The 22051-nt window shown below is 40.8% G+C and overlaps 2 protein-coding genes across 4 annotated transcripts; both read left to right on the top strand.

Moving 5' to 3' along the window:
* The first annotated feature begins 7128 nt into the window (after positions 1-7128).
* On the top strand, positions 7129-10894 carry LOC125304562 (elongation of very long chain fatty acids protein 7-like). The gene is made up of 8 exons (XM_048258946.1): positions 7129-7214; positions 8119-8201; positions 8315-8505; positions 8618-8698; positions 8821-8877; positions 9062-9167; positions 9482-9618; positions 9738-10894. Exons 2-8 carry the CDS (start codon positions 8135-8137, stop codon positions 9951-9953), a joined length of 855 nt encoding a protein of 284 aa, XP_048114903.1. The 5' UTR covers positions 7129-7214; positions 8119-8134; the 3' UTR covers positions 9954-10894.
* Positions 10895-11034: 140 nt separating this feature from the next.
* depdc1b (DEP domain containing 1B) lies at positions 11035-21894 on the top strand. 3 transcript variants are annotated; one of them, XM_048258672.1, is made up of 12 exons: positions 11035-11232; positions 11403-11668; positions 12262-12403; positions 12878-13005; positions 13407-13537; positions 13830-13877; positions 14871-15011; positions 15526-15692; positions 16770-16946; positions 19208-19405; positions 19721-19902; positions 21281-21894. In XM_048258672.1, exons 1-11 carry the CDS (start codon positions 11185-11187, stop codon positions 19886-19888), a joined length of 1614 nt encoding a protein of 537 aa, XP_048114629.1. In that variant the 5' UTR covers positions 11035-11184; the 3' UTR covers positions 19889-19902; positions 21281-21894. The 3 variants fall into 3 exon arrangements, with proteins under 3 accessions (XP_048114629.1, XP_048114628.1, XP_048114627.1); XM_048258671.1 differs by having other exon boundaries at positions 21276-21894; XM_048258670.1 differs by lacking the exon at positions 21281-21894 and having other exon boundaries at positions 19721-21268.
* Positions 21895-22051: the final 157 nt, after the last annotated feature.

Raw genomic sequence — 22051 nt, 5'->3', positions numbered from 1 at the left:
TGTGTGTTCACTGTGTGCTGAGTGTGTTTCACTAATTCACGGATTGGGATAAATGCAGACCAAATTTCCCCTTACGGGATCAAAAGAGTATATATTGGTGTCCACTACAGTGGATGGATATTCAAACTAACAATACTAGTTTTCATACATGACATTACCTACGATTACACTCAGCAGGATAAATATCAGATATGAGCATACAAAGACGCTTAGAACTCATGTTAAGCCTACAGTAGATGCGCACTAAATGTGAATGCGCGATTTGATGCAGGCAAAAGTATCGACTGTTACTAACGAAGGTATTATAGCAATATTAGGCCTAATTTTAGCCTAGAACTTGGGTAGGCCTATGTAGCTTTGCAGTGATAGCCAAAACTAATGTGAATCGCGGACTATCCTACAACCAAAGAAAGGAGATTATTTGTACCTGCATTAGATAGATGGATACTTTATTGATCCCCAAGGGAAAATTCAAATAGCCAAATAAAGGATGGGACTGCACCCTTCACAAACCGTAAAAATGAAGTTTATTAGTTTTACAGTTGACAGTTCACTATCAGTCCACACAAACTATTCTTGCACTAGCCATTTATGTCGTAGCCTACCCTGTCTGTTTGTATAGCCTACAGCGCGCAAGCTTTGGTCAATTTCTGTAATAAACAGTGCCACCTATAGGCCTGGGATATAAGGTAACGTGTTGAGTCGTGTTGAGATGGATCCGTTTGGACGCAAATATTCTTGATACGGTTCCAGACGGAGGAAAAAAGATGGGTTTGGTACGTGTGGACTAGCCCTTAGTGACTGTACACCTATCAGCCTGTGGTGGTGTTGAGCTAAGGGTTGCTGGTAGGGGATGTTGAATGTTGAACTTGAACACACACCACTAATACCCCTCACACACAACCTACATACACACACAGCCCCCAACACACACACACACACACACCATTACCCTACACACACAGACACACCTTTTACAGCCCCTTTACACACACACACCATAACCCCCACAGACACTCCTATGCACGACCCCCTCCCCCATTCACACATACACATTCATAAACTGGCACACAAACACACATATGAACACACGCACACACATGTGCAAACACACACAGGTACATCCCCCAACACACACACCATTACACCCCCCCACACACACACAACATACCATACCTCCCCACACACACATATACTATTCATATACACATACACATATTCACTATACACCCATTACCCCAGACACACACACACACACACCCCATTCCCCACAATCAAACACACACACCATTACCTCACACACACAAACACACATTTACCCCCCCACACTCACACACACACCCATTCACTATACACAAACTGACAAACAAACACATATATGAACACCCATACACCTACACACACATCCACACCCATTCACTACACACACAAACACACACACACACACACATATATGAACACAGATGCAAGATACACATGGACACACAGATGGAGATAATGTACACGTGCAGGACTGAGTAGCGGTCATATTTTGTACCACTATGCAGTACATCTAGTTACTTTATTGTCTTAGATAGTTTTAAATTTGAATAATGTATACATGATAAATTGTTCATATAGACTGTTTTAGCATATAACACCTGTTTTTACATAAAAAAAGAACATTTACCATTGAATAGAATTTTACCCCTTGATGTGCGGTGTCCAATACAGTGGACAGTTGAGTATTTTTAAAAAATCAATTGGACATGTTCTAAGTCTTGTTTGGGGGTAAGAAAAAGCTTAGGAAAAAAATCTACCTCAGTGAATTAATAATTCATGCATGAAAGGGATATACTTATACTTACTTAAGTGTTTGTTGAAAATGTGTGGTGCAAGGAAGTACTGCATGTGTTTCCATTCATATGTGAGCCCACCGTGTGATATACCAGAATCTATATATTTTAGTCATGTAATTTGCACTACCTGGGACAAATTCCAAAACCATCTTCTAATGGAAATCCTGACCAGGCATCGATATGGCTTTAATGCTGTTGCATGGCGCCCTCTGCAGGATCTTATCTGGATTAATGAACTGTGGTATGAGAGACTATATATAAGAAACATCAAACATAGGTGATTGGGTAGGTCAACATTTATTCAGCACTGACAAACCATACGGCCGTGCCATAGAGCTATAGGCCTACCAAATTAAAAAGGGCATGTTGTTCCCATTGGACTTCTTCAGTGTCTCTAATTTAAGAAACAGACCAGTAAGAGTTTTCAAATAAATATGAGGGCTTAAGATAATTGGATAACCTAATAATTTTAATTCTCATGAAATAGCATAAATTAGCCTACAATTATAGACGGAAACTACTTAACTTTTTTTTACTATAATACAGCACAAATACATGGCAAAAGCTGCAGAGTCCACAAAATTAAACAAAGGGCTATGAAACAAAAAGACAAAGGACTAATTTTCCGAATGCGTGAAAACCATGGACGAAACCAGACAGTAAAAGAAACCTCACAAAAGGATCCAATTGCCCCCTCTAGGGGCGCATGAATGCACTCTTGTGAGAATCACTATTCAAAGGCTTTCATTGCTAGCCTGGCCTGTTCGCAGTGCTCAGTCCGAGGGGTGGGATAATCAGTTGCCTTTCAAATTCCCTCTGCACGCAATAGGACGCAATAGGATATTTGTTTTCAAGTAGCAGGAAATTCAAGCCAAACCGTTGCAACTCTGCCATCAATCATTATGTTAAGCCCACCAAACGACTCTATACACGATTTCAATGACCTGATTAAGTTTCGATTTCTGGAGCTCACAAGCCAACGGAGAGTTGCTAGACTAGCCCTGGCAGCAAATTTAATTTTCTGCCGCTAGGGGCGCGTCTAGATTTCTAGGCTATTTCATTGCGCATTCACCATGAAAACCGGTAGCGTTGGTTTAGCAAAAATGAGTAAGAAAAACAACCACACTAAGATATACTACTGCCACTCACTCTCGGGAGATTCATGAAACACTGAGTGAAACCATCAAAATGCGAGTGTAAAATGAAAACAGAACATGATAATTGACAAATCTCATCAGCTACGTTGCAAAAAGGACACAGACAACATCAAATGTTGACAATGACAAATTTAACTATTTCATAGAAAATATAGGCTATGTTAATTTTGAATTTGATACAGCAACACAGTTCAAAAATAGCTGGGACGGGAGTAACAAAATGCTGGAAAAGTTGTGTAATGATAAAGAAAACAAAAGGAAAAATGTTTCACAACGAATTAGGGCAGTGTTTCTCAAACTTTTTCAGACCAAGAACCACTTAACCAATAAATAAAAAACTCACGGACCACCTAAAAAAACAGTAGACCTACTTCAATAGTAGGTCCCTATTAAGGCCTACAGTCAGTGGACCTTCAGTGAATCACCATGCTTATTGTTGCACCTTATTGTGTCAGAGGATTCATATGATTTAAACTGGTGTAGCTTTTTATGACCGCCGCACAGCGAAGCAGCGGTTATATAGATTTAGTCAGAGTTTTTTTACTTCCAGATTTTTTTTTTCTTCAGTGATTTTGTGTCAATGATTCCCGGGGCACTGAAAGGCTGCACGAAACTTAGTGGGCCGTTTTGATCCGTGGCCCCCCCACTGGACCGGACCCCCGAAATGAGGGTAGGCCGGACACAGTTTTCTGTGAATATCTCGACAACTGTAGGGCCTAGGAGGACCACATTTTTTTAGTATGTTGGCCTCCAGGAGCCATGGCAACCCATCCCATATCCACTCATTTGATGTATAGCGCCACCTAGTTATATATGAAAAAGCAAAAACAAGGCATTGCAATCGCAGGTATCTTTGGTTGACAGGTTCAAAACTGCACAGAATTGTGTAGGATCATTATGACACCCTCTGAATGCATGCCAAGTTTCATGGAATTCCATTCATGGGGACCATACAATAAATTGACATACATGCACACACAGACACGCACAAACACGTACACGCATGCATGCACAAACACACCCACACGCACATACACATGCACACAAATACGCACAGACATATAAAAACACACACATGCAGACAAGCAGGCACACACACACAAACATAAACACACACACATACACCCCATTACCCACACACCCACATGCACAAGCCACACACACACACACACACACACGGAATGGCGAACACACAAACAGGTATGCATACCCTCAACACACACACACACACACACACACACACACACACACACACACACACAAACACACATAAAGACACACGCACACACATACACACAGTAGACATGCAGGCATACGTACACATGCACTCACATGCACACACACAGGTCCGCATTTAAGCACACGCATGCCACGCACACACACACATAAACACAAACACGTACACGCACGAATGCACAAACACACCCACACACACACATAAACACACCCACAAACAAACACGCACACACACATAAAAACACATACATGTAGGCAAGCAGGCACACGCACACACACACACAAACACACACACACACACCCCATTACCCACACACACCCACTCACAAGCGAACACACACACACACACAAGCACAGAGGGACACATAAAACACACACACACATACAGGCAAGCAGACACACGCACACACACCTACCCCACACACACACTCACAAGCGAAAACGCTCCCACAGAGAAGCACACATATACACAAAAGCAAACCCACACATGCACACACTAATTTACATACACAAAAGTTGCAAGAGTAGGAGGTGAAGTAGGAGATGGAGACAAAATGACATGTGTGGTTTGTGTGTGAGTGACTGTGCAGGACTGGGCGGCGGTCATATACATCATATATTGTACCGCTCTGCAGTAGGCAGAGGGGTAGGTTTGTGGGCAGCCGTGGCCCACTGGTTAGCACTCTGGACTTGTGACCGGAGGGTTGCCGGTTCGAGCCCCGACTAGTGGGCCGCGGCTGAAGTGCCCTTGAGCAAGGCACCTAACCCCTCACTGCTCCCCGAAATGGGTTGTAGCAGGCAGCTCACTGCCCGGGATTAGTGTGTGCTTCACCTCACTATGTGTTCACTGTGTGCTGTTTGTGTTTCACTAATTCACCGATTGGGTTAAATGCAGAGACCAAATTTCCCTCACGGGATCAAAAAACTATATATACTTATACTTAGGCTACATCTAGTTCTGTCAGCTATTCACTGATGTTTTTTTTCACTGCAGAAAGACTAGTGGCACTTTCACAGTCAGAGTTTCTCCTGAGGTCTCTGATGATGTTAAGCAACAGGGAGTCCCTAGTTATTAACTCTCTAGCCCTTTAACTCTATGAGGCAATACTTGAGTCCTCAGAATTCTCTTACGACCTGGATAAGCAGGACAGACCGGTTCTCACCTCCAATAGAACACACATGTCTTTATTATGATGTTTTGGTTTTTTTGAAGGGGGGGCAACAAATTAGTTTCTACATTGTTCAAAACCCAGAGTGGCAAACTAACCCTATGATTACACATATATCTTACATCCATCAGACATGAGAGACAACTGTTCAAATCCTCTTACATGATGTGAAATGTTGATGTCTATTGGACTTAATAACCAATGAACTAATCTATATTTGTCTGTGATGAAAACATGATGAAAGCAAAGGCCGTAGATTTGTGTATATGGTGAACATACCACCAGACACCGGAAAATGGAATTTTACTGCAACAGCACCACATCTAAACTTCTGGCTTCTTAAAATGGAAGCCCCTTTATCTCTGTGAGCATGATGTCACTGACCAGGAATGTGAAGTATTAACCCTGGAGTGCATTTATGCGTGTCACTGTTCCTGGTGTGCAGTGTTGTCATGTGTGTGGAGAATGCCAACTATTCAGTGTCAATGTGTCAATGTCCTCACTGTCACCTCCATGAAGGAATATCACATCTTTAATTTGTCCATTTATATTTGATTTTGGACATATCATGATTAAATTGGGCCTATTCAGTACAAATATGACTGTATTTCCCATCTGTTCTCCACGTGACAGTTACAAATTAAACAAACAACAAATATTCTACAGACAACAATATCAGAATTTAGTTTCAAGGATTCAAAGATTTTATTTGACACATATACATAGAAATAATGTTGTAAAACATGTAGTGAAATGGCATTTAGCTGCTCAACTTTCCTGTGCAGAGGTGTCCCGAGGGATCAGCAACTAATAAGGATAAAGAAAAATTTAGAAAGAATGCAATAAATAGATTGAGAGAGATGGTAAAAAGTGCAGTGTGTGTAAGTACAGTATGGCAAGTCCATGTAATGTAATGTATGGTTCAGTATACATTTGAAAAGGTTGTAATTTAAAAAGTGAGAGGAAAGTAGGAGACTAAAGCAAGCTGACACAGACAGCCAACCCCCCCGCCCGCCCCCTGACCAATACTTCACCCAAAACTTCACCTGCGTCCCTCCTGAAGCAAAATAGTAAAATTGAGCAATAAGCCCTGAGGCTGTAGGTTTCACTGATTCCACTGAACAGCTAAGGGCCGTTGTTAGGCACGACATGCTAGCAGAGTCAGTCAAACAGTCAGTCATCACACAGACACAGTTATCTCAAAGTCCTCAGGAGTTTCTTTATTGTAAGGCAGTTTTCAGGGTGGGACCCATTATGGGCGAGATCCAGCTGGTTGACCTTTGACACACAATTGACCATTGAGACTGAGGCTAATGAAGAGCTCATGTGTTAACTAGTGTAAACACACCCAAAAAGGGAGGATTTCTACTGTCATGAAAAGGATGGTTCCATTCATGACGTCTTCCAGGGCTTCGATGTGTCACCTGTACAGTTTTGCACAAATGATGGGTAAAATACAAATGTATGGAAACTGAATAACAATAATACTAGATCAATTGTTAAAGAGAGGCATATTTTTTCTTTTAGACTAATGTTCGTGGAATATTTCCAATTTCAAGGAAGAATGTGGAAGATGACATGGAATCATGCAAGACAACATTCTCCTCATAACTGTATTGCTGTGCTAGCAACGCGGCAGCCAATGAGCGGAGTTTCGGTTAGGTGCAGGAAGCCGAAATGTCCACACCTCTGGGAGGAGACACCTGCTGAGGTGACAATAAAGTTGGACACATCAGCATCAGGTGAGTCATTTTTGGGCGAATAAAGAAAAGAGGGCTAAAGCGCCTAGGAGGCAGAAGAGAACCAATTTGAAGGTAAGGGAATGAAATAATGGAGAATTTCTGTTTTAGTCGGGTTTGTTGCAACATTTTTACCGATTTGGAGAAGCGGCTTCTGTTGCGATTTTGTTGACGGCGTTATCGGAACTCCCCCTATTTCCACCGGTCCCGTATTTCCACCGTCTTGCGTGTGTGTCATAATATCCATTTCTATACAAACCAAGACAGCGGACTCCTATAGAAACGCAACCACCCACAACATAGGTGTATCTAAATTAGCTATGTACCAAAATGACATTTTACTGTGACTCGAGGAGCTGTAAACAGTGTTGTAAGGCTGCGTGTACAGAACCGCTTGGAGCTCCAGTGGAATTTTAATTTCACGACGAGAATTCTCGGTCTAACCGCCCATGTGCCATTGAAACGGTGTAAATAGGCGACCCATCAGGCCAGCACTATAACTCCGCGTGGTAAACAAAATCGGATATTTCAGGCAGTAAAATCCCCGTTAAGAACCAAACCAGATTTTGTTCAAATCTACACAACTATGGCTACTGAAAAATGTAAGGTTCATTTATTAAATGTTATTTTGAAGTGTTAAAAAACATCGTTGTTTTAGAATTTCTGAACAAAAGTGGTGATAATTGGGGGTGTTACGATATCTCTGGATTCCTTAAGTCACCTGTTCCCTTAGTTCATTGATTGGGGACCAGCTCTTAATAGTGAAGGACTTAATCTTAGCCTCGGATTTGCCAAGTTGACTTTTTAAACAGATGAAAATTAAGTTGTCAAGTTACAGTAGCCTAGCCGATTGGTGGTCAAATGCTGTCCTTCAGAACTTCTTCATTTTGGATAGCCTAGGCTACTTTATTGGCTAAACTGTTACGGATATGGTAGTCGCAGTAGCCGAGGTTAACTATTGTATGTCATAATTTTCCAGGAATCAAAGTAACGCAATGGCTAATAACTCCTCCTTGGCATCCCGAGCCGTCCTAATTTACGATGAGTGGATCAAAGCAGCAGGTATGTCTTACCGTAGCCGAAAATGGTTTGTATAGTTGAATCTCTCATCATGGGTTACTTGGATCTCAAAATTTGCACGATTATCGACACGATTTTCTGCTTGCTCTTTTAAGATCCACGGGTTGGAGACTGGCTGCTGATGTCGTCTCCTGTACCTCATACGATGATCATTGCATCGTACATCTATTTCGTCACCACTTTGGGCCCACGGATAATGGAGAACCGCAAGCCCTTTGACCTCAAGAAACCCATGATCGTTTACAACTTAAGCATAGTTGGTCTCTCACTATACCTGATCTATGAGGTTCGTTATAAGAGTCATTCAAACCGTTTTTCCTTTTGCCTTTTACATTTTTTTCAAGCTTCTGTTTGATTTTTGGATGCTGACTGTTAAACCCCCTCCCCCTCCCCTCTAGTTTCTGATGTCAGGTTGGGCTAATGGATATTCTTACCAGTGTGACCTTGTTGATTACTCCAATTCGCCACTAGCAATTCGGGTAAGAGGATTTGGCAATGTTTGGTGTTTGGCAATGACCCTGATGTTAAATAAAATAAAAATGTGTTGGCAGATTGGGAAAATGTATGTGTTTTAATCCTGTTCTTGCTTCCTTCTCTGTAGATGGCACGGGCCTGCTGGCTATACTACTTCTCCAAATTTATTGAGATGTTGGACACTGTAAGTGTTTAGGCTACTACCATTTATCCCTTTGTGCAGCTATAATAAGCATCTGTAAATGTCAACATTTATGCACAATGAATGATGTTTTAGAAACAAATTAGCCTTGACCCCCTCTACCTTTTTGTAAAAAATAATTAATTTCTGATACAGTTAAGTTTAGACGATATTTGTTCTATTCCAGATCTTCTTTGTGCTTCGGAAAAAGAACAGCCAAGTCTCATTCCTTCATGTCTACCATCACTCAATCATGCCTTTCACCTGGTGGTTTGGCGTCAAGTTTGCTGCAGGTACAGTGTCTGACATTTTAACTATAGGCCTACCTACTAAATACAAACATGACTTGATATATCCTCCAGTGTGCGATATACTTGTTTATGACTTTTCAATAGTTCTACTTCACACCATCAGCACCTGGAGAAAGGTGCTGATGGTGTGCAACGATTTTGAACTTTGATACAAATATGACTTTTTACTTAGATAATTTATTTGAATGTCTTGCTCAATTAGCTGTGTTTGAAGCCATTTGTTGCTGCCATGTTTCCCCCTTCAAAGTGATTGATGTTGTGTCTTCAGATGAAATGTAACATGTCCTCCTTTTCAGGTGGTCTCGGGACCTTCCATGCCCTGTTAAACAGCATTGTGCACGTCATCATGTACTCCTACTATGCCCTCGCTGCCCTGGGACCTGCCTACCAGAAGTACCTCTGGTGGAAGAAGTACATGACCACTATTCAGCTGGTATGTCCAGTTTAACAATGGCTGACATTTCAATAGCTATTTCAAAATGGAATAGAAGTTTCAAGTTGAGTCCTGGTCCATTATCTGGTGCCTAAAGTTGTCTCTTGTCTTTCTCCCAGATTCAGTTTGTGATGGTGACTGCACACATCGGGCAGTTCTTCCTCATGAAAGACTGCCCCTACCAGTTCCCAATTTTCCTTTACGTCATTGGCCTATATGGACTAATCTTTCTGGTGCTATTCCTCAACTTCTACTACCACGCCTACACCAAGGGCAAGAGGTTGCCAAAAGTACAGGCACAAAATGGGAGTGGCCCACACAAGAAGCAGCAGTGAATATTTCATTTTAGCAAAGTATTGATTTTCCTTTGACCATTTCATCATGTGTTTTCAAGTTTTGACCAACCCTTATGCTTAAGTTATTGTGGAGTGTCCTCAGTCACTATGTTTAAAGACTATGAAGTATGCTTTTATAACATTTTCACCATTCTAATTCGGCATAACCAGAATGCCGTCATGAGGAGGGTAAGAAGGGTTGTGTGGGTGGCCGTAAGCAATGAGTGGACATAGAACTATATTGCCCTGTATGATCACATCTGGATTTTTCTTTTTGGTGGGGACTAATAACTATTGTTTTAACATTGCCCTGGAAGTACTTAAGTTTTAAACAAAAAAGAGCTGGTAATTTGGATTTGAAGAAGATTTGCTGCATTTTATTGTAACATGCTATGACAAGTGAGTGCCTTCATGAAGTTGGTATTGATGTAAACTTGTTCTGGAGTGGAAGTGGATGTGATGGCTGTCCCAGTGCTTCTGCTGTGAAAGCCGCTGGAGCTTGATTAACCTTCCCCGTGAACAGTATCCGACTCACAGACCTGAGGGGGAGACTTTGCAAGCTACCCAGAGGATGGATGTGACTCGTAATGTGTTCTACTTGAATTATTTATTTGTTTATTTAAATGTGTGGAATTATTGTTTTAAATTGTGATTGTTTGAATTATTGATTTGATTTGGACTGTGCTCAGTCTTTATCTTATTCAAGGTTCTTTTTTTAATTCAGTAGGGGGCTAACTGAAAGTTTCATTGACTCTCAGTGAAGGAGCTAAGCTCCAGTCTCCAGATTTTGTTAAATGTGTTTTTTGTATTTTGTTTTTTGTTAAGTGCTTTCTTTTAAGATGCTTTAATATGATGCCAAACTCAAGTGCAAATGTTAAAGATGGTTAAAAAATGTTGCATGTGATTTTATTACAAAATAAATTATTTGACCTTTGCATAAATTCAATTGTATTTTGTGTTTCTTGGTTAACATTGTGCAGAAAAAAAACCTTGCTGCCCTGCGTCAGGAACACCATTTATGGTCACTGTCATGTGACTCTCGCGTGCTCCAATCATTTGCCAAGATGCTTAGTACCAAGTTTTCAAACCTTCATCAGCGCATAAGCTGGAATGGCTGTTCGCTTTTAACGCGAAGGCTTGTTTAACTATGCGAAAAAACACAACTTGGAAATATGAAATAGATTGAGGGTATATGGATCCAGTTTGAGACTGTGCCTGTGCCTGTTTTGAAATGGAGGGTAAAATGATCGGACCGGGACCTTACAGGGCTACGAAGTTGGTAAGATGTTTATCACTTGCTCTACAACGACGTTGGCTAGCGTTAGTCGAGGAATGTAGTGCTCAATTGATCTACCTATTCATTAACTGATATTTGCTGTTGTATATGTATGTCGAAAGATTTCATATTTTTTCCAATATCGATTGTGGACTCTCTTATGCCTCTTTCAGTGGAATGAAACTATCAGGCTCTTTCGTGGAGGAATGCCTTTACGGCGACACTGGTTACATTTTCGTAGTTATGACAACAGCTTTACTGGCTCAGAGGCTATTGATTGGCTCCATGAACTTCTGAAGCGGAACCACAACTTTGGACCCGAAGTCACTCGCTACCAAACCCTTCAGCTCTTGAGGAAATTTATGAAGAACCACGTAATTGAGGACGTGAAAGGCCGGTTTGGCAAAGAGGACTTTGAAGATAATGGACACTTGTACAGGTGTATTTTTTTGTAAACTATGGCGTCTTCTCCAGAGCCATATAAAGGTCTATCTACAAGGCTCTGGTTTTCTCGATTGCTGTAGAAGTTCAGTTCATGATTCCCCCTGCGTGTAGAGCTTTGGCTTTGGAACTGGAGCACAATTACATTTTGCATTAGTGAAAGTCTTTATTACCCCCATAGAATATAAACTATATTGCAAGAATGAACCTTCTATTTTCCCTTCTTGCAGATACAACGTAGCCTGATGTTTTGTTACATTTTGTTACAGTTGGTAACATTGTTGGTAATTAGGGTAGACTCATTGGTATAGGCTTGATGCTATGGGCTGTAAACTTGATGTAATACTCTGAACAGTGATATCACCACTAATTTTAGCAACATTGTCTTGGTTATCAGAAAGCTTGGCCACTTTATTGAACTTTTTTTACAGCTACAATTTAATTACATACGGTACATGTTTAGACTTACACAATATCCTCAACACTATTTCTACTCTATATTTGTGTCGGTATATTTTGGAGCTCCTGCAGTAGTGCATAGCTCAGTGTTTTAACTTGGTGCTAAATTACATTGTCTCTTTGTGAAATCAGATTTCCCCCAGAATCCCCTCTCAAGCCTTTGCCCCAGAAGCCACGGCAGACAGACAGCTCGACCCTGCCCAGGCTGCCCCGCTGGGATGACTATGAGGAGGTCTCGTCGCAGGGGAATCTCCCCCTGAAACCTCTCGTCCTGGTGAGGAAACATCCCAGATTTCTCAGATTAAATCTCACTTTCGGAGGCTAATGTCTAGTTGTAAGTGTTGTTAGTAAATGTTAAGGTCAGAAATATTGATACAGCTGCAATATTAAACAACAATGGAAAGAGGAAAATATTTTTGGTTTTGAATGTAGTACAGATAACTTCATACTATTATAATAAGGAACCTTATCATACACTTCTCAGACTGTGATTTTATTACTGTGATACAAATTATTCAGTGTTTCCCACATAATTGAATTATATTTGTGGTGCTAGGTTTGCAGAATTAACTCGAATGCAACAGTTTTTAACAAATTAGTGCAGCACGATTATGATTCTAACCAGATTTAAGCACAATTTAGTACAACCAGGAAAATCATTGTGTGGTGGTCAATGTTGATATTGTGGTGGGCCGCCACAAATAAGTCAATGTATGGGAAACACTGTTATTTCTCTTTTTTACTGAAGAATTCAGAGACGTGGAATAAGAGGCACAGTATAGCTATTGGAGAGGTACACGAATGCAAGCTTATTCGGAGGAAAGAGATCACGGCAAAACACCTGGACCAGATCTGGAGGGCCATGACTCTAGCTGAGTAAGTGTGCATCAGCAAGCTCAGGACCTTCTACGCCAGTGGTTCTCAAACTTTTTCTGTCATTCCCCACTTTGGAGGTTAGAATATTATTTTTGCATTTTGGTTCCATGTTACATTTCCTGTCTCAATCTGCTGAATCTAATTTGCTGTTATAATCCATAAGTCTCTCTGTTCATGACTCCTATGTTTGTGTGTGGCCTTCTCAAAAAAAGAAAGGCATTATTAAAGATAGGCATAAAAAAACAACAACTTTCCTCCTGTTCATCGCACCCCACCTGTCATGTCTCTATTCCCCACTACTGGGGCCCACCCCACACTTTGAGAACCACTGTTCTACACTAAATAAAGTGCCAATGCTCGTTAAAGGCTTCAGTGTAAAGGTCTGGTCTCTCCATTGCCAGGTTACAGCGTGGGCTTGGTCTTCAGTCATTGGAGGGTGTGTTGGACTCCAAGCATGTCAACCCAAAGTACATCATTCACAATGTCTACTGTGTCAACAAGCAAGGCATTGTGGTCCTAAAAAACAAAACAGGTGATAGGCCTCTTTGTAATTTCTGTAATTTATGACAGGAAGTATTTTAGACTGCACTGTTTAGACATTGTAAAGTTTTACATAACTATTTGACGTTGTGCTTGGGAATCTAGTTGAGCAACCTGTGTACCCATTTCATCGGCTGTGATTCATGTCTTGCCAAAACAGATTTTCTCTTCAAACATATCTTTTATCTTTTATATCTCATTTATAGTGCCTTTTCATCATTTTGTTTGCTATTGCTGTTGTTTTTTCTTTTTTTTTTTTTTTTTTTTTTGTTTTCAACAAATAGATGACCTTCCACATTGGGTGTTGTCCGCCATGAAGTGCTTGGCAAACTGTGAGTATGGACCATAGACTGTATAGAAATACTCATACAGTCACTGGTATGTAGCTAAAAACTAAAACTTACTATAGTTGCTTGCTTGTGGCAGAAATCATGATCATGATTTAGGGGTGGAAATCACAGAATAACTCACAAATCGGTATGGTCACGATACTTGGCCCACAATAAGTGGGCCACCACGAGATGCATGAAGTATTGGTATGTCAAATTGGTGGATGAGTCCAAATATGAATGGTAGAATTTAATATTTAAGTAAAAATATAAATATTTGATGCCAGGGGATTGATAATAATGTATCACAAAAATAAATTATATGTTGCCATATCGATATTTTGTCCCAGTCCTAATCATGATACGCAAGTACTGTATACTTGGCCAAGAAACCTGATTTACATGATTTTGTTTAATATTTAAAGGTGCAGTTAGGGATTTTAGGCGATTTCAAGCCCATAACATTTTTTGTCACATTCAGCAATGATTTCCTCACAAACGCTAGCTGCCCATCCCGTGATTACACTGTAGAAAACCTGGTCTCTATAGGCAGCCCAGGCTCCGAAAACTGGAAACAAAGAGGGGACAGTCTGTCCCCCAAACAAAAACGAAACCCTGTGTGGAATTTCTCTAGGAATACTGAAGGTAGTGGTGAGCTACCTCTCTGGCGTGTTTCGTTTGGTCCTTGGTTAAAATATAATGAACGTTTTTGCTGCTAATAAATTTAAATATAAACATAAACACAAACAAATGTGACTTCCTTCGCAATCCCTGACTGCACCTTTAACACGATTCCTTATTTACTTTGTAAACATCCTGCACATAATGAACTTGAAAAAAGAAATGAGCTGTTTTGGATTTCCTAAACGTCATTACAAGGATTTTTGTCAATCGTTGGAAGCCAAAATCGTAATAGACAATTCAATTTATTTCTCAGCCTTACAGCTTATAATTCTACGCTACCCTTTGTCACTTCTTGTTTTCCTGTCCGGCCAGGGCCCAATGGCTGTGATGACAAGCAGCCCATGTACCCCGGCTTTGAGAGGGATGTCTTCAGGACGGTGGCCGAGTACTTTCAGAGGCTGAAAGAGCCTCTTCTGACATTCCAGCTCTATGAGGTGTTTGTCAACATTCTTGGTGAGTCAGTGTCCAAAACGTCTTGTTTTGTGTGTGGTTGATTTGTGGGTTAAGATGGGTTTTTAAAGAGAAGACTATATCCTTCATTCATTATTCATTCATCATTCATTCGTCACAGTATCAGGAGGTGTTACAGCAGGAAAGAGAATAGAGCAATACCAAGAAGCATAACTAAGTTAAATATATTAGCTAGATCAACTAAATAGATGGTGAAGCAGTGCCTTGTCTGGCTCTCCTTGTTTTAAAAAGACCTCTGCATTGGGGTCGCTGTGGCTAATGTACAAGTGGCTAATGTACAAGTGGCTAATGTACTAAAAAAAATACCCTAATCTAATCCACTGTCATTTCCTGATACCACCCCATCTCCATTGTGTTTATGAAAGTATTTGAAAGTCTGTGAATATTTTACCATGTTATTGTGTGTGTGTGTGTGTGTGGTGTGTATGTCTGTGGTATATGTGTTTGTGTGTGTGTGTGTGTGTGTGTGTGTGTGTGTGTGTGTGTCTCCCCTCAGGCCTGCTCCAAAAGCAGCAGGTGGCATCTGAAGCGGTGCAGGTGTGCTGTGTCCTGCTGCCCCCTGCCAACCGTCGCAAGCTACAGCTCCTGCTGCGGCTCATGGCCCGTGTGTGCCACAACCCCACCCTGCCACCGCTCAACGACGCCATAGCAACACGCACGCTGGTACGCACTCCTGCATCTGACAGTATCCAGACACTCACACTCCAACAAAGCACATAGCAGACACTCATAGTCCTGTGTTGAAACAGGCATTTTCTACATTCTTTTGTGTGTGATTTTTTTTTTTGTACATTTCAGAGCAGTCTACAGTATCAATAAGAAACTTACAAAATATTAATGGCAGCTTACAAGTAGGAAATAAGTCAAATGTTGACCAAATTCACCCTTCGCCAAGTCTCGCGTGCTCCTTAGTTACTGTTGCTATGCCTGACAAGCTTTAGCACCCTGCAGGTCTATTACATAGGGGGAGAACCGGGACTTTTCAATGAAATGTAATTTACAAAGACATCATACCTCACTGAAAGCTAATATTTTGTCACTAGCAACCTACATCTGTCCTCTGTCAAATACAGTTGGAATTTCATCTCTGAACAAAACCGTTCATGAGTTATTTAAGCAGAAGTCGAATGTGCGTTTTGTTTCATTTGACTCTCCTGGCCAGAATGAATGGAACAGGCATGGGGGACGAAAGAAACATACCATTTAAGCTATGTACTTCCCACAACTTCAATATTTGACAACATATCATGAATGGTACTTCAAATAGGTGTTATTTTAAATAGATTGCTGATGGGCTATACATCTTGGTGAACGTCTGTTAACAACTTCTTGCCGTTATCGTGAAGTGTGTATCTCACGGTTATGGAAATATCAATGCCATTTTTTATAGTTAGAACAATATGTTTTCCCAATTATATCATGTTTCTATAGTGTAACATGTTATTTCACTGTGTCTTTACGTGGGTTAGGGCACCACACATCCAAATAAGTGCCCTTCATGACCCACAGGCCTTCAGTCTCCACAGGTTAACATGGCAAAACTCGAAAAGCTTGTCAGACCTCCCGTGCCTAGTGACGGGTTGCTAAGCCACGATTGGCCTGTGGCAGTTTTCGGGTGTGGCTTAGCAAAGGGTGAATTGCATTTCAGCCTTCACCAATTATGTGTTTTAGCATTCCTACAGTCAAAAATGTGATCTTAGAGAGCTTATGGTTGTCTGTGTGTTATGTGTTGGTGTACAGATGGCTCAGACCTTCTCCCGTTGCATCCTGTCCTCGCCTGATGAGGTGGACCTGGATGAACTGCTGGCTACCAAGCTGGTCACTTTTATGATGGACAACCAGGAGGTGGCGCTGCAGGTCCCTGCCGGCCTCCAGAAGTCTGTGGAGGAGCATGTTAGCCAGTTACGCCGGGTACAGGTGCAGATCTCTGAGGAAGTCAACCACTTACTTTACAAAGCAGTTGTATATTAAACCACTTAGTTTACATAACAGCCTTTGTTAACACTATATTTCACTAGACTTTACTTTAAGCCTAATAGGTGTGCATTCTGTGATATGTGCTATTCTACACTGCTCAAATTTAAAATTAAGGGAACACTTTTTAATAGAAGTATAGCATCAAGTCAATCAATCTTGGATGTTGATCTGGCCAGCTTGTGGTTGTGAATCAGTTTCACCTGCTTTATAGCATCCGCCACATAAATGGCCATATTATAATATAAGACAAGTCTTATTTATTTTTGTAAAATATAACAGATTTGTTAACTGTTTCTTTATGTGGAATAGGCCTAACTCTCTCACTGTAAAAGTTGCCTTTTCTTTATAATGTACTGTTTAAAAAACCTGGCTAGGTAGTATTGAGCTCTACAAGCTCCGTTTCTCTCTAACCATCTTTATAGTTCGCTAACTATCCTGATGACTATGGGCGTAAGTCAGTGATCCAGGGCGAGTATAGTCAAAACAGACGATAGGGTCTAGAACTGTCACTCACCCTTCCACGCTCACTCTCACCCACTTTTCTGGTTCTGGCCCTATGGCTGCGCTCTCGGAGAATCACATGTTTGCTTTTTAAATGGGACGCGGGAAGAAAGCCGGAAGGAAATAATGAATGAAGGAACAGGGGTAGAAGGCGATCTGCGCTTCTGATAACCTCCTTTTGATTAATTCATACACTGGATTTATTTTCTTCACGCCTGATATAAGGAATAATTGACTGGTTTTTCCGCGTATCCTGGAGATGATTTCAAGGTGAGATCTATCCTTTTTCCTTTTTTTTGTGCTTGCGGAGTTTCAAAGACTGTCTTGACACACCCTCGGATTTATGGATTATTATTGCCGTGGATTATTTTCATTTTTGGACTGATTGACATTAAAAAAATTTCCGTTACCTTTTTCGCTCTGTTTAATGGACTGAAACAGCGCTGGTTGCGCGTTTTTTATTCCTTTTTTGTTGTGCCGCGTCGGCGGTATTTGGACAATTATAGACTCTGGCCTATGGGCTTATCTCTCTCTCTCTTTCACGTTCTCACCCTCACCAAAGCACTTCAATAAATCTAAGCATGCTAGAGATTCTGTGAATGTGCATTTTAATGAACCGATGACGTTAATTTGGTGACAACTCGAGCTGAGCTTGTTGCAGCTTTGGTGTCAAACAAAATTACTAACAGATGCACTAGAGGGGCAACAATGAGACAACCCCTAAAACAGGAATGGTTTTACAGGTGGTGTAAAGTTTTACAGGTGGTTGATAATTTTTCCATCTTTATCCTTCTTAACTGATTTTTCACTAGTTTCGCATTTGGCTAGGGCCTGTAACATCATGCTGCATGACCGGTTTGGTGGTGGGTCAGTGATGGTCTGGGGAGGCATATTCTTGGAGGGATGCACAAACCTCTACGGGCAAGACAACGGCACCCTCACTGCTCTTAGGTATCGGGATGAAATCTTCAGACCCATTGTCCCTGTACTGGTGCAGTGGGCCCTGGGTTCCTCCTGGTGCACAATAATGGCTGGACACATGTAGCGAGAGTGTGCAGAGACAGTTCCTGGAGGATGAAGGAATTGATACGATTCACTGTCCCCCACACTCCCCTGACTTAAATCCAATAGAACACCTCTGGGACATCATGTTTTGGTGCATCCAACACCGGCAAGTTGCACCGCAGACTGTCAAGGAGCTTAGTGACGACTGTGTCCACATCTGGGAGTAGATCCCCCAGGACACCATCCGCCGTCTCATTAGGAGCATGCCCCGACGTCAAGCTTGTCAACGGCCATATGAACTACTGAGTCTTTGAATTCACCCCTCTGTAGGTTGATCATTCTCATTTCCAAAAAACTATGTGGTATCCTTTCGTTCCTAACACATTATCCAGTCCATATCAGTGTACCGGTAGATATCCAGCTTAATGTTTTTTCCCCATTGAGATCTGGTGTGTTTTCAAAGTGTTGAACTTCCCTGAGTACACTAACAGTACTTTGAACTCTACCTGACATTATTCTGTTTATCTTTCTACAAGATAATGCTATTTTCAGCTTTGCTTGGCACTATTGGTTGCTGTCTTCTCCCACCCAAATGGTTTTACACAAGCACAGAACTTTATACTGTTGTAAATAATGCTTTAAATGTCAATTAGTCAGAAAGTGTCATTTTCTGCTCTTTTCCCGCTACCACGTAGATAAAGTATGCCGGAGCGGACACAGACACGTCTGTGCTGTCACCGAGAGAGCCGCCGACGTTCTGCCGACAGATCAGCCGTGAGGAGTTTGAGGAGCAGCGTGTCTCGGCCTCGCAGGACGCCATGGTGGAGCTGCTGGAGGGCATCATTCAGGACAAGAACATGTCCATCAAGGACAAGAAGAAGAAGATGAAACAGGTACAACTGACCGGGCTTGAGTTCAGTACACTGCTCAGTCACAGGAGTTATCAACAAATTGATGCATACGTATTTTACACACAAAAAAAGTAGTGTAAAGTAGTGCATAAGACAATCAATTTGGAAAAAGTTTTGAAAACAGTTTCCTGTGGAAAAGGACAAGCACCCTGCGGTGGTTCTCCTGAGGTTTTAGTATATCAGAGATAAACTTCATCAGATGCTTTTGATGGTGCTCTAGAAACCAAAGCTGTCCTTGACAAGTGAGCTGATGAATTCAGGCTAACTCCTGCCATCGCCCCTTATGCTTCTGTTCAGTTCCAGAGGTCGTACCCTGAGATCTACACACGGCGCTTCCCCACGGCGGAGAGCGAGGCAGCCGTGTTTCCGGAAAAGCCCTCTAAGCTAAAGCCCCAGATGATGTTCCGCACCCTGAAGAAGCCCTTCCAGCAGCCCTTCCAGAGAAGCTGGAGCTTCAGGGCCTGAGGGAGAGACTTCAGGTCAGGTCACTCTTAGCAGCACCACATGGCATAGGCCCCCCACCCCTCCCCCTCTGAATTTCGCCTACAAAAAGGATCCAAAGCTGCCATCCATGCCCGGTCTCCTTATATGGGCAAAGATAGTACCCCAATCTCCTTATATTGTTTGGGTCCTTTTTGTAGGCGAAATACAGTGGTATATTGTTAAGAGACTTAATTTTGTTGTTTTCATCAACCCCCTCTCTTTTAGTTTTGGTCAAACAGATGATGGATATCATAACAGTACTTTTGAGAAACACAGCCAAGGGCTACTCTCTCCACACCTGTGTTGCACCATGTTTCAGTACTTGGATATTTCAAACAAGATGCGGTGTGTAGTTTTTTGTTGATGACAACTAAATTGAATTGACACATATCAGCAAAGTAGTTCCAAAGTCACGGCGGAGAGGACTGTTTGTTAATATTTCTGTGTGTTTTGTGCATGTTTGTTTTTTCTGGGTGTTGTTTGTAGTCTTCACAGTGTGCATGCTAAATTTGTCTCAGACAAAAACTACATATGGTAACCGTAAGTTTAGAAAAATTGAGAAATCCATACATTTCAAAGATACTAAGTAATTTGATGCAACATTGGTGGATTGGAAAGCATAAATATCTGGTCATGGATTGGATCATCTCTGTGTAAGGAACATTTTCAGACCTTCTGTCAACGTATGATCTTGTACTCTTTGTGAGAGACATTTCAAAGTTTTAAAAATGTATATTTTAATGTCCAACTTGAAAAAAATAACAATTTACTGTAACAGACTGCATCAGCACTGGAAAAAAAAAAAATATAAAATAGAAACTTGAGTACTGTAGGTTAAATAATATGTCCAGATGTGTACATTCCATAACATACTGAGAACAGAATACTGCTAATGTTGCGAGGTGAAATGCAATTTAGTATGTTTTTACATGCGGTGTTAATATTACTAAATTAAGGAGCTGTCTTACAGTATTTTAACATTGCCTGAAAAAAAAAAGAATTTTATGGAACATGCTAGTCTGGTGTATTTAAGATTATATATGGACTGAAATGACCAACAGGGTTGTGCTTTAATGTCTTGGAAAGAGATTTCAAATCAAACATTTCCTGTATCAACATTGTTTCATATCAGGCTTAGGCTGCTAATTGTCAAACATTCCACAGATGGTACTCATGATCATGGTGAAACTTAAAATGCAGAATGTTAAAATGCAGAACTAACATTCTAAATGTTACTCATCATTGCCACTAAAGAATGTTGTCATTTTTGTATCATTTCCTCTGCATGTTTAACTAAATAGAAATAAATAGGACAGTGGTTTAAGAAAGCATAACTTATTTCTGTTTTTTTTTTTTTTTTATTGAATTGTGTAGATTTAGAAAGTGTGGAGTTTCACAGATGAGCAATAAAAAGGTGAGTCAGTTAGGAATGCAGTATAAAACTGCTGATCCGATTTGAATTTTAATCAGAATGAAAGGTGCATTCATTTTTCTTCCAATTGAACAGCCATGTATACAGTCATTCGGAATGCCCACTGTAGCGTCGCAAGCAAAAGAAATGCAGCAACGGCTATTCCGATCAAAGATTCTAAAGTGCTTGAGAGCACCTGATTGGAATAGAATGCAACCCATAAATAGATGACATTCATTCAGAATAGTTTAATAGGAATGACAATTGAACTTCCCTTTTCACAAGGTGGGTTTACATTGTTTTATTTAGCAGTATATTTCCTTTAGTTCTGCATTTGATTTTTAGAGATTCAATTTTGTTGAGAACATGTTTGCGTTTAGAATCATGAGTCAATGTGTTTGAATGTGCTTAATTTCCCATTAAGAAAACCCAGTTGTCATGAGCATTTGTCATGTCCATCCATTTGTTATGCCAACAAATGCCAAGCCAATGTGTAATTTAACCATGTTTGTATATCTAAATGCTGGAACACTTAACTGTTACATTTTGCACTGAACAATGCTGGAATAAAGTTTTTGCGGAAAAAAAAAAAAAAAAAAAAAAGGATTTTGTTGTTACCCAGAGTTGAACAAATGCTCCATTTAGAATAGCAAGATACTGGCAATTATAATTAAGGTAAATACAGTATTTGTTTGGGACAAAATGCAACCATTATGAAACAAGGCAAATGTCTC

This window comes from Alosa alosa, chromosome 12 (assembly GCF_017589495.1).
Source record: "Alosa alosa isolate M-15738 ecotype Scorff River chromosome 12, AALO_Geno_1.1, whole genome shotgun sequence".
Lineage (NCBI taxonomy): Eukaryota > Metazoa > Chordata > Actinopteri > Clupeiformes > Clupeidae > Alosa > Alosa alosa.
The sequence above is the reverse complement of the archived record's forward strand: the minus strand, read 5'-3'. Positions and strand labels throughout refer to the sequence as shown.

What these genes read in the sequence shown, in the direction of transcription:
- LOC125304562 (XM_048258946.1), top strand. Translation starts at nt 8,135, where the DNA reads ATGGCTAATAACTCCTCCTTGGCATCCCGAGCCGTCCTAATTTACGAT. An exon ending in CACTATACCTGATCTATGAG is followed by an intron (nt 8,506 to 8,617) that starts GTTCGTTATAAG and finishes CCTCCCCTCTAG; the next exon opens with TTTCTGATGTCAGGTTGGGC. An exon ending in TTATTGAGATGTTGGACACT is followed by an intron (nt 8,878 to 9,061) that starts GTAAGTGTTTAG and finishes GTTCTATTCCAG; the next exon opens with ATCTTCTTTGTGCTTCGGAA.
- depdc1b (XM_048258672.1), top strand. Translation starts at nt 11,185, where the DNA reads ATGGAGGGTAAAATGATCGGACCGGGACCTTACAGGGCTACGAAGTTG. An exon ending in CTTACAGGGCTACGAAGTTG is followed by an intron (nt 11,233 to 11,402) that starts GTAAGATGTTTA and finishes TGCCTCTTTCAG; the next exon opens with TGGAATGAAACTATCAGGCT. An exon ending in CCCTGAAACCTCTCGTCCTG is followed by an intron (nt 12,404 to 12,877) that starts GTGAGGAAACAT and finishes TTTTTACTGAAG; the next exon opens with AATTCAGAGACGTGGAATAA.